Source organism: Hylobates moloch, unplaced genomic scaffold (assembly GCF_009828535.3).
Source record: "Hylobates moloch isolate HMO894 unplaced genomic scaffold, HMol_V3 SCAFFOLD_7, whole genome shotgun sequence".
Lineage (NCBI taxonomy): Eukaryota > Metazoa > Chordata > Mammalia > Primates > Hylobatidae > Hylobates > Hylobates moloch.
Genome location: NW_026652282.1, coordinates 65,166,195 through 65,179,392, shown reverse-complemented (window position 1 = coordinate 65,179,392; position 13,198 = coordinate 65,166,195). Strand labels below are relative to the sequence as shown.

At 37.3% G+C, this 13,198-nt stretch overlaps 1 protein-coding gene across 2 annotated transcripts in view; it reads right to left on the bottom strand.

Moving 5' to 3' along the window:
• Window positions 1-7,697: 7,697 nt before the first annotated feature.
• GPR174 (G protein-coupled receptor 174) overlaps window positions 7,698-13,198 on the bottom strand; it is a 31,137-nt gene continuing 25,636 nt past the window's right edge. For both annotated transcript variants that reach the window (XM_032757223.2, XM_032757224.2), the window contains one exon: window positions 7,698-12,463. In XM_032757223.2, coding sequence (XP_032613114.1) covers window positions 10,910-11,911 — 1,002 coding nt within the window. In that variant the 5' untranslated portion in view covers window positions 11,912-12,463 and the 3' untranslated portion in view covers window positions 7,698-10,909. The remainder of the gene's footprint in view (window positions 12,464-13,198) is intronic.

Here is a 13,198-nt window from a genome sequence, read left to right as displayed (position 1 = left end):
GCTTAGTCATTCCCAGAGGTCTCTCTAACTGAAAATCTAAAATACAGCCAGTGACACAGATTGTGATGAGGTTAACCAGCAGACAAGGAAACTGAAAAGGGCTTAATTAAGCCTCAGTCTCATCCTATTCTGACTATATTGCTTTCCCAAACCTCTCTTTAAGTGTGAACTACCTGATCATACTGCTAAGTAAAATTCAAATTATCTTTTCAGAGCTGTTACATACAAGCTACTGATTTGGGGTTAACTATCTCATTAGATGATTTGTTAGCACATGATCACCATGTTCAACTCAGAAGCTGAACTGGGCAGTGGCAGAGTTAGTGGTGAGAATTTCCCTGTCCACACCAGGTCAGGTTCAGGCCTCAAACCCTGTAATACGATTGGTAATAGGAGAAAAACTGAAGTATTTTGTACTCACTCAGAAATAAGGGGTTAGAATTATAGTTGGTAAAGAAAAAACTAGACTGTTATTTAATTTCTACCTTAAGTCCAGCATTGACTGGATTTTTTAATAATGATTTTTACATGCCTTTGGCTAGGTCCCATTGGAACAACAACCAGGCTGGATGGATTGGTAAGGAAGTAATAAATTTCTGTCCTGGGCAATACCTTTGAGAAAGCCAATTCTCTCTTTCTGTTTGGGTTTCTGTATAATTTTGGCAGGTAAATCATTATGATTTTCCTAAGCTGATTACCCATAATGCAATTTTGGCTCAGGCACCAGCTTTAATGAAACCATGCTTAGACAGTTTTAAAATACAAACACATGCGACAGCTTAAAACCCAGACAAATGACTCATTTTCATTGAGGGGATAATATGTTTTTAAGGTACACAAAAGTCAAGTATGATTCTCTTTTGAAAGACGAGCATTTTCATCCAGAGCTGTGCCTATTGCAAAGAAAATCAAATTTTGTTTCTGAGACAGCACTGAATCAACGGTAGAATTTAGTTAGACTACTAGTTACCGGTTAAACTACCAGTTTCATCATATTTGTTTCATCCACTGACTTCAGTATTCTACTGGCAATGGCAATGATCAAATAAATTAGCTCTCTTAATTTTTGCTCCCTGTGTTAGAAAGACTATTTACCTAAGAAAGAATACAGAAGTTTATTTATAACAACCTCTCTGCTGGCTTTAACAGACAGATAAATGGGAATGGTCTTGCTATTCTTAAATATATAGTAATATTGAGATTCACCTGCTGTGACACCAGTTCTCTGACACCAACTGTGTGCCCTATAATTCAGTTGAATTCTAACACTAACTACCCAGAAGTAATGCAGAGCCCACAGGGGCAAGTCCTCAAGACCACTACCACCTCAGATGCCAGCTGCAAGTTTCAGATGTGCCTAAGCCAATTACACTTCTCTTTGGTGGCCTACAAATTTGGGGCTTCCTGTAACCTCCTTGGGTTAAATAATTCACTAAAATTACTCACAGAACTCTTGAAAGTGCTACTCTGTGATTGCCATTTTATTATAAATGATAAAAGTGAACAGCTATATAGGGCAAGATCTGGAAGGATCCTTAGTGCAGGAGCTTCTGTCTCAGTGGAGACATGGTGTGCCAACCTCCTGGTATGTTAATATGTTCACCAACCAGGAAGTTCCTCTGAGCCTTGACGTCCAAGATTTTATCTAGGTTTTATTATGTAGGCATGATCGATTAAATGATTGGACATGTGATTGAACTCAATCTCCAGCCTATCTCCCCTCCCAGGAGCTTGGACAAACTCGCTAATCACATGGTTGGACTTTCTGGTGACTAGCCCCCATCCGGAAGCTATCTAGCTGCCCTCTTTCCCTTGAGTTACTTCTTTAGCTTAACAAATGCACTGTTACCACTCAGGAAATTCAAATGTTTTTTTTTAATTCTATGCAGAGAACTCTGAGCAAACACCAGACATATTCTATATTATACCACACAAACACAAGGAGGTATGTATGACACAAAATAGTTGAACATATTTCCTCTTAGATATGATTTGGATGGTACCTGAAAATTTTGTAAGACCTTAGGTTAGCACCATGAATCTGAACTGTTATTGTATGCTATGAACCATAAACTATCAATTGATATGGCATTCCATACAAAGAGTGCTGGATAACAGATTTCTACTTATTTAGATTTATTATCTATGTATACATTCCACATACATTTTTTGCATGTTTATTATGTTGCAGGTAGTGAGCTAGGCATTGCAGACACAAAATGAACAAATTGAATATTCAAGTGGGGCAGACATACAAGAAACAAATTTTAAAAATAATTACAAATTAGGAGTCATGAGGGAAAAATTCAAAGTAACATATTAGAAATAAACTTGTGTCTCTGGGATGGGGGAACTCTTTAGCTAGGGTGTCAACTTTGAGAACTGAAGGACTTTTAAAACTGAAGGAAGAGACAAGATAGCTATTGGAAGAACATTCTAGGCAGAGGGAACAGTTACTGCAAAACACTTTTGAAGTGATTTTAATTCCTTTGAGTAATTAAGTTTGGGGGCAATGCTATGCTATATATCTGAGTTGACTCGTACATGGGAGGTTAGAAAGGAAGTGTTGCTTCCTCTCTGGGAACAGAGCAAAGAAAGCATAGGTGGGACACTGATCAGTAAAGTCATTCCACATATCCTCCTCTTTGATTTTCCAGCTTGCTGATGTTAAACCTTGTTCATACACTGCCAGGGCACCACTATTATCACATTTTCTAGAGGCTACTGCTTTTTTTGCTGTAGGTATAGGTGATATTGGAGGGTTTGGGTAACCCCGACGGGGAAGAAAAGTTGTGGCTTTATTAGAGGAAAGTGGTGGTTTTAAAAAATGGAATGAACATACAAAGGTCTACTGGGGTTTGCAGTTTAGATGGCATCTTTAGGGCAGATGACATTGCTGGTGCCTTTGATATCCCTAGAACGATAGGGACACACTGTGTCCCCATATTTATTTTTCATTTCTTCCATAATAAAGTAATATCTAATAGCATATGGCCACCTGAATAATGACTATAATTTCTAACCTCCCTTGCAGCTTGGCAGGGCTACATAGCTGAGTTTTAGCCAGTGGTTTGCAAGCAGAAAGAATATTCACAATTTCTAGTCATCTACTTAAAGGGAAGAGGCATGCCTCCTTTTCCTCATTTCTCAGTCATACTAGCTACAATATAAATGTGATAAGATATGATTAGAAGAAAACTTTACACAAATTAAATTTATCAGAGTTTGTTTGAGCAAAGAGCAATTTGTGAATTGGGCAGCACTCAGAAACAGAAGAGGTTTAGTGAGCTTTGCTTTAGTAGTGTGAGTAGCAGGCTTTTATAGTTTGAACGTGGAAGCAAAGTAAAGAAATCACTTGATTGGCTACAGATAGGAATTTGCTTTATTTGGGTTGAAAGTCGCTAGTTAAAGGGTTTTGGCAGTTTCTGATTGGTTAAGTTTAAGCTTCATTTTGCTGTTACATTGGGCTTCACTTTGCTTATGTAGGAGCCCAAGACACTAGAGACATTTCTGCATAAGGACCTCCCATTTATTTATTTATTTTAATTTCAAAAATATTTGTAGGTGGCCAGGTGTAGTGGCTCACGCCTGTAATCCCAGCACTTTGGTAGGTCAAGGAGGGTGGATCACGAGGTCAAGAGGTCAAGACCATCCTGGCCAACATGGTGAAATCCCATCTTTACTAAAAATGCAAAAATTAGCTGGTCATGGTGGCACACACCTGCAGTCCCAGCTACTCAGGAGGCTGAGGCAGGAGAATCGCCTTGAACCCAGGAGACACAGGTTGCAGTGAGCTGAGATCGGGCCACTGCACTCCAGCCTGGTGACAAAGCAAGACTCCATCTCAAAATATATATATATGTTTGTAAGTACACAGTAGGTGTGTATTTTTATGTGGTACATGAGATATTTTGATACAGGCATGGTATGTGAAATAAGCACATCATGGAGAATGGGGTTTCCATCCCCCTGAGCATTTATCCTTTGAGTTCCAAACAGTCCAATTACATTATTTAAGTAATTTTAAAATGTACAATTAAGTTACTGTTGACTATAGTCATGCTGTTGTAAAATCAAATAGTAGGTCTTATTCATTCTGTTTTTTTTTTTTTTTTTGTACCCATTAACCATCCCCACCTCCCCAACACCACCCCCATCACACTTCCCTGCCTCTGGTAATCATTCTTCTACTCTCAATGTCTATGTGCTCAATTGTTTTGATTTTTAGATCCCACAAATAAGTGAGAATATATGATGTTTGTCTTTCTGTGCCTGGCTTATTTCACTTACTATGATGTTCTCCAGTTCCATCTGTCTTTGCAAATGACAGAATCACATTCTTTTTAAGCCGAATATTACTCCATTGTGTTTATGTACCACATATTCATTATCCATCCATCTGTTGATGGACACTTAGGTTGTTTCCAAATCTTAGCTACTTGTAAACAGTGATGCAACAAACACAGGAGTGCAGATATCTATTTGATAAATTGGTGTCCTTTCTTTCGGGCATATACCCAGCAGTGGGATTGCTGGATTTTATGGTAGCTCAATTTTTGCTTTTTTCAGGAACCTCCAAACTCTTCTCCATAGTGGTTGTACTAACACCACTATGTACATTCCCACCAACAGTGTATGACGGTTCCCTGTTCTCCACATCCTTGCTAGCATTTGTTATTGCTAGTCTTTAAGAAAAAAACTCATTTTAACTGGGGTGAGATAATATCTCATCATAGTTTTGATTTACATTTCTCTGACGATCAGTGATGTTGAGGACCTTTTCTTATGACTGTTTGTCACTTGTATGTTTTCTTTTGAGAAATGTCTATTCAAAATTTTTGCCCATTTTTGAATCAGATTATTAGATTTTCTCCTATAAAGTTGTTTGAGCTCCTTATATATTATGGTTATTAATCCCTTGTCAAATGGGTAGTTTGCAAATATTTTCTCTCATTCTGCATGTTGTCTCTTCACTTTGATGATTATATTCTTTGCTGTGCAGAAGTATTTTAACTTGATGTGATCCCCCAATTAATTTTTTAAACAATACCTTGCACCATTCAGATTAAAGGAATACCCAAGAAATATTGGTGTCACAATACAGAAGTCTAGGTCTAAAACATCTCGCAAAGAAAAGCCACCATTGCTGGCTAATACTTTTCCATGAAAGAGAAATACATTTGTATGTAGTTTAAGCTACATTTCTGTTAACCACAGTTGAACCCATAGCCTAACTAATCTATTCTTGTCAGAAGAAATTGAAAGGCAGAAAATGTGTAATGCTTGAGGGAAACTTTACAGAAGTCTACCCACCTATGTATGAGCAGTATTCACAGAGTACAAATAACTATGGCATAAGCTTCAGAAACATTGCAGAGTGTACATTTACATAGATGCATTCTAATACTACTTTATGACTATTGTTTAGTGGACCATTTTGACTACAATGTGGAAATGTAATCTGTTAACATTGGTATTTTTATAGTCAGTGGAGCTGAGTGTACTGGACTCCTTCTCATGGGAGCCATAATTTGGACCAAGGAGACCCTGAACTGAATTCAACATTAGTCTTCATTACATTTCTGCAGTAGAAGAAACACCTACCTAAAAAAAAACAGACTCAGGTTAATAAATGTTATTTTCTGAGTTTAAACTTGTTCAGATTAATCAAAGGGAAATTCTTCTACTTTTTGGAATTTAGCATTTGATGTCTTTACTGAATACAACTAAAATCAGTTTTTATTCCTCGGCACCTTTTGATCATACATTAAACAATTCATTTAAATGGTACTGTGACTTACTACAGTATTCATAGATTAAATTATGTAAGGGAAATGCACTTTAATATAAACTGGAGTAGGAGATTGGATGCAGACATAGAAGAAAAAAGACTGGGCCACGTGTTGATATTGTTTGAATTTCAATAATGGGTGTTCATTATATTTATTGCTCTTCTCTTGAATATGTTTGAAGTTTTTCATAGTAAAAAGTTTACCGAATTACTTTTTTCATAGTATTATCTCCTTATATATATTTTAGTAAAAAGGTTAAACTCGTTTAATGACAGAGGGCAGTAATGTGATTTCAGAACATTTTTAAGCTCTTATTACGGGTTTTACTTTATGCCAAGATAATGTGGGTAATTTATAGTATGACTACTTCCTCTATGCTTCCACGCCAATGACATAACTTGAACCATCATTTCTTCAAACTCTTTTTGTTTATTTTTGTCCTCTTATTAGAGTAGCATTTTAAAAGATAATGAATGCTACAAGTCTTCCTACAAGTTGTAGATACTCAACATTGTTTAGAAAAGTCCAAAAAATCTCACTATTATGGGCCAGAATCAAACTTCAAGAGCTCCTGCAATAAAAGTAAATGCTGGAGTCAGAAGGGCAGGCCTAATGACAGCCTTCTCTGTGGAGCAGTTTTTCTATTATTCTTTGAAGAGATATAGGAAGGCAAATGGAAGGCTTTGAATAGGGCTATGTCTGTACCTGAATCAGAAGATATGCATTGCAGTAAGAAGTAGGATGAAGATAATTATTCCCCAAACAATAGAAAAAATAGAGTATTGGCATATATCTATTACTTGAGTTATTGGGAAAAATCAAGTAGTGGTTAAGGCTGAAGGAGTTCTGAAGAAGAGGAAATAGTCTGTGAAGTTCAGTAAAATTACAATTCGCTCTCCCCCTCCCCATACCACATCCTTTAATAACTGAGAAATAAGCAAGTGAAGATAGCCACATTTGCTTGAGAGTTTATCTCTCACTCCCTCCTCTCGTACCTCCACCGCTCCATCAAAATATGGTGGTAAAGACAGTGAAGTTGTTTCTGGAAGGACTTCAGGAGGGCACAGAAGTGGTCTCTATAAAATGTGAGGGCATTTGAAGCATGGGGCATGTCTGGTATCTATATCCCATTATTTTATTTAGGTTTACCAAAGCATCAAAAATTATTCTTTGGGAAACCCTTCACCACTTCCTAGGAAAATATTTTTGCAACAGCCAAAATGTATAATTCCTAAAAATTTGGTTATTATAGAAGATATTTGGGGTGCTGAAAGTGCTAGGGATATAGGTGAGATGATGAGGGAGTTACTGAAGTAGAAGAAAGACAGCCAGGCTGAGGGAAGGGTCAGAGACAATTTTCTTGACTTCACCCTTTTTTTTTTTGTTTAAGTGGATCTGTTTTGAGAAGAGCAGAGGGGGACAGTAGAGGATGAGTTTTTATTTTCCCCTGACAATCCAGAGAAAAATTCAGACTGCCACATCTTAACAACCCTTAAGACTTTTAAAAAGAAAAGATTCTCTCTGTTCCATCATTACAAATATAGAGCTTTAAGTAGTTCTCATAAACTTGGTCCACAGTGAAGATGGGGAATAATTTTTAGCAGAATATGAATAGTAAAATGTCTATCTATGGACAGAGTGAGTGGCAAGAGTGGGGTGAAGTTGGGGGTGTGGTTTATCTTTCCTTTCGAGAATAGACTGCACCTCTCAAAGAGTGAAAAGGTGAGAATAGAGTCTTAGGGGACTTTTATCCATGCATGTGAGAACACTAACAAAGATCATCAAGTCTATCAGTGTGTTGAAAGAAGTGACTAAGTACACATTGACTTCTGGAGGCAGAAAATTTCTATGTAATTACAAAGACAATCTTTATTATTAAAATGAATATTATAAGTTATAGCCATAAATAAATTCCAAGTGCAACATTTTCACAGTATCTTGGGAGTAAAATCAAAAGGTGACATAAAATGTAAGTTGCGCAAGAGTTCCACAGATGCACCCTCTCAGACCAAGGCAGCTTGGTGTGTTGCTCCTGGGGCAGACGGCTTCTCTTTGTGGAATTACCAGTTAATAGAATTGGCTGCTTAACTGAGTGACAATGAAAACATATAAATCATTTGAATATAATTATAATAACAATATTTTTACATAGAAATCACTACATATTCAAAGTTTTTCTTATTGGAATACTTATGCATTTTTGAATCAAAATTCAACAACTTTATATAGGAAATGTGGAATTATTTATCTTGAAGTATACATCACTGTGGTTGAGGGTGTTTACTCTTTGCACCACAATTCCATGGAACCCAGAGAGTGATAAATGAGAAGTCTGGATAAGCCATGGAATGGAGAAGTTCAGAGAAGAGGCTGCTGTCTGGATCGTAGCTGCAGCAGTACTCCTAAATTAGTAAGCTACTAGTTTAGACTTTCCCCTGAAAATCAGACCCAACGTAGGAAAGGAGAGAGGCAAAATGAAAAGCAGATGAGCAGACATCTGAGAAACTGATAGCCATGTTCGTAGATACATTTCTTAATTTCTTAAAAGTCAGCATTCCCATTATGGTAACCAAAGTAGGTGTTTGCTTACTGTATGCAATATGAAAGGCAGTGCTGTAGGACCCACTTTATTCAAAATATCTTTCCCTCCAGTCTGTCTGCTCCAGTATGTATTAGCCTTCCATTGAAAGTCACCACTTTGGTTTAATGCCTAGTCCTAAAGCCTGGAATTCAGATATTCCTGGGTAAATTAATATGAACCTAACATTAGCTATTAGCACCATGGTGTGAATGAATTGATCAGGTTGCTGCCTGGGAGAGCAAGGGAATCAAGCAGAAGACAAAACATATTGATGGGATAAGGGGTGAATAAAGTAAATCAGAGCACTGAATACAAACGTAGATGGGCAGGCCTGGGGAAAAAGGGTGTCCTCAGCTAAGCAGCATAACACTGAATACTGGTCCTTTTTTGGAATGATGTAAATGGACTGCCTAACAAATGGGCCCTACCCTCAACCATTCATCTAAGAAGGTCAAACATCTCCTGAAAATAGTTCCCTTCCTCTTTAAAAAAATAGTCAAAGTGAAATCAATATGTTAATTAAATCAAATCAAGCATCTTCCAAAGTGACCTTAAGAAGTGTAATTCATGCTAATCTAGACAATAGTAAGCACAAATAGTATAGATAAGACTCTCACATTAAAAATACCCACAGTTATTTCACAATTCCACAAAATTGTTACTTGCAATCCTATTGCAACACTAAATTATAGTCAAACAAAAGACACTTTAAAGCAAAGAGACAAGACACAGTTATAGATGTCCTATTTAAAATACAGTCTAACACTTATTGAAAACTTATTTAACACATCAAAACATATACCTTACAATGAATAGTTAAGAGACACATAGATGCTAGCAGCACAAAGTCAGTTTTTTAATAGGGTATTATCTTAATAGCAACATATGTGTAAAATCAACACTCGTCCAAAGAAAACTTTAGAAAACTTTCCATCAGTCTAGATATTAGAATTCATTTTGATGTCACCAGTTTTCCCCTAATGTATTAGTATCATAACTGTATGCCTAAAACAACCCCTTTCCTCTAAATATGATAAAGCCTTTGATTGGGTTCTACATTCCATCTGTGAGATGTAGAAGGTATCTTCATTATATAGCACACAGATTTTAAGTAGAACTTTCTTAAAGTTAGAGCTTTTTGCTAAAACATGTTTCAAAATATTCTAATACTTACAACGTAAGATTTAATTAAGACTAATATCCTGGGTCTATTTCCCACACCACAGTACCAAACAGGTAGTAGGCAAATCATTGGCCATTGGTTGCCAAAGGCTGACCAAATTAATCTTCTATACATTTTTCAAGAGGTGAAATAATTGCCTTCCCCAGCTGCTAAGAGCTAGGCTTTGGAGGCTTTAGGATGGTATGTCTGGGGCAAAGCTAGACCAAAAAAAATCAATGTGGATTCTAGGGTCCATGTGACTGACTGTAATATGTATGCAATGATGGGGCAGAGAGACTTACTCTGGCTTGTGTAAGTGACTTGGCAGTCTAAGCTAAGTGTCCTTGTATTAGAGTAAGAAATACAATGTGATGAGAATTTTAAAAGGATTACCCAACTTTGCTTCATCTTTTCACTCTGGCCCAGGTTTAATGATTCATTAGTGCACTACTTCTTCCATAGGCTCAGAAAGTGCAGGAACCTGTCAATATTACCTCAGTGTATCTCTACTAGGCGGGTCCATACATCTCCAGAAGTGTTCTTTAGAAAAAGTGTAAGAGAGCAGAATTGCGATTGTCACCTTTCTGCTTTCTCCTGGGCCTAGAGCCCATTTGAGTCACCTTGTATGGACTTTGACAAACTACCTGTCCTAGGTAGATGCAACACGGCATCTTTTCCAGTCACAGAGGGTTATCGTATGTAAATATGTATATTGTTCTTAGTTTAAATATGCCAGAGGCCTGAGTTCAGATTTTCATTCTGTGAACAGGTGTGACAAATGATGTTTCATGTTGACACAAAAATGAAGAAAATAGCTATTTTAGTCTTCAAATTCTGAAGAGTAATCACACTTGAGAGATAAAAATGATCTTATGTTTACATTTTCTTTACACAGGGTAATATACCATCTATCCCACTAAAATATAACCAAACATATGAAAATGGCATGTAAACTGTGATTACTAATATAAAAAGACACCTACATTTCCTCTGAATATAAAGACTCAGTATCTGTTGCAACAAAACTAAATGTTTATGGTGGCTCCAAGCTAATAATCTTTTTGTGCCTGAGGTTCACAGCTAAAAGTACTGACTACAGTTGAGAGCATATGTTTATAGGATGTCACAGAAATTTGATATTTTAAGATTTACAGACTTGATGAAAAATTACTACATGGACATGTCAACATCAATAATGGTGGATCATAATGCTCCAAATATGTCCTGCTTTGAAGAAGTGAATTCCCCATAGCAGTAAGATAGAGCAGAATTGAAAAGCTGTGTTGTTTTGCAAGTTCTTCCCTGTGGCTTGGGTATTGCAGATATGTTCTGATGTACTTGCATTTCAGGTCACATTCAGTTTGGTTTTTTGTTTTAGCATAATTCAGTTGTCATGGTGGAAGCTGTATGGTTACTCACAAAGGATTTTGCATGGAGTTGGATGCTGTCATGCAAATCTTGTCTTGAAAGCCGTCTTCGGAACTCATTAGTGGAAAAGTAGTATATGACTGGATCAAGACATGAATTCAGGCTAGCAAGACACAATGCCACAGAATGAAATATTAGAATCACCCTTCTGGCTAGGCAGCTTTTAATTTCATTGGACTTCACCAGGAAATCTAAAGGAAAACTGAAATGATAAGGTGCAAAGCAAATGAGGAATACCCCTGCACAGGTTAGAATCATCTTCAAGGCTTTCTGTTTCTCTCCAAGATCTTGGGCCATGGGATATTTATCTTGCAGTGATAAAACCGTCTTCCAGGTACAATACAGGACAATCAGAAGCGGAGTTACAAACCCAACCAACTCGCCAATGGTCATCATAACAACGGACTGGGCCAGGTTGACATTCCTGGTAGGAAGATCCACAAAGCATTTGGTCCTATTGCCAGGGGTATCATCACTGGTTCTGAGGAGTGGAAAGAGTACACAGGCAAGGCAGATGATCAGCCAGCCAGCAATGCTGATGTACAGGTCATATTTCTGTTTGCAGTCATGGAAGCGAAAGGGGTACATGAGAAAACAAAATCGTCGCACACTGATGCAGACCAAGAAGTAGATGCTTGCATACATGTTGACATACTTCAGGTAGAAACAGAACATGCAGAGACCAAGCCCAAATGGCCAGTCATGATTCAAGTAGTAGAAGATCCTCAATGGCAAGGAAAGAACTTGTAGTAAGTCAGCAATGGCTAAGTTTATCATAAATATCACAGCTCGTTTTGTTTCTTTCATATAACCATAGAATACCCACAGGGCTAATATATTCCCTATGAGACCTGGCACAAGAATGACAGTGTATGTCACTGCATAAATAAAGTATCGAAAATCTGTATTGTCTCCATCTGGCCCCGTACACGTGTAATTAGCAGGCATGATTCTCTCTAGAGAAACTATCTTTGCCTAATGGTGGTTCAAAACTAAATTCACAATCAACTGCTGTTCCTTCCAAAAGATTGATTTCCAGTGAGTTAGAGATACGAAGTATAAAATAACCTTCCTGTTTTTACCACATCTGTCTGAGTCTCTACATATGATTTGGGGATTTTTCAAAGAACTATCTGCATTTTTGATTTAGATTTGTCTAGAGTAACTACATGGAAGTCTAGTGTACAAGCACAGATGACAAGAGCAGTTTCCCCTCTTGTTTATTTTAAGCCTCTCTGGGACATCCTGAGAGGTGATTCTTTCCCATTTGGAAAAGGAATGTACCATATAGCAGTTCCTCAAATTCCTATATGACGATAGCCTTCTCTTTACAGGTGTCTGGCAGGCCGTTTTTCTTTTTTTGGCTCACATAGAAGAAAGGATTGCTTTAGTGCACAATGAGTCCGCAACTCTTCAGGGATGATTAACTTGGAAAGATCAGCTTTCTGGGACTTTTTCAGCTATATGTCAAAAGCTAAAAAGTAGAAAACAAAGGCAGAGCTGCAAGCAAAAGAAAATAAGTCAATTATTTCCTGGCCCAGCTTTGAAAAAAAAAAAAAAGCCTATGTTCAGAAAAATATTCTAGTTTGAATGAAAAATTCTTATGTAAGGGAAGGGTATATGCTGCAGTTTCCACAAGGCACTTTATAACCACAGAAAAACATAGCTTGAAAGAACATGAGAAGTAATCTAGCCCCTTGTTACTCAAAATCCATGAACAAATGACGCTTGGGAGCTTGTTACAAATTCAAAATCTCAGGCGTCACCCTGGACCTGATGCATCAAGATCTGCGTTTTAACAATGAACTCAGATGATTCTTCTGTGTATTAACATTTGGGAAGCTATGATTTGGACTACTGCTTTACTAACCTTACTGATTGTCTGAATCACCTGAGGAAGGTTAAAAGTTAAAATACAAGCTTCTGGGTGTTTCCTCCAGAGATTCTGATTGAGTACTCATGGGGTACAGTATGCAATTTGTATCTTTTCAAAGCTCTCCATTTGGTTTTGAAATAGCCAGCCCAGCATTTGTCCTTGAACCATCATTTGATCCAAATCATTCCTATATGCCTAAAAATAAGTGGACAACCAGCTTCTCTTTAAATAATCCCATTTACAAGAGTCGTTAATCACCTCTTAATTACTTGAGACAACAGATGTAGCACCAGAGCAGAGAATCAAAATCCATAGAAAGTTGAGTCAGCTGGGTCTATGACCTTTGTTCTGAGGTAAGT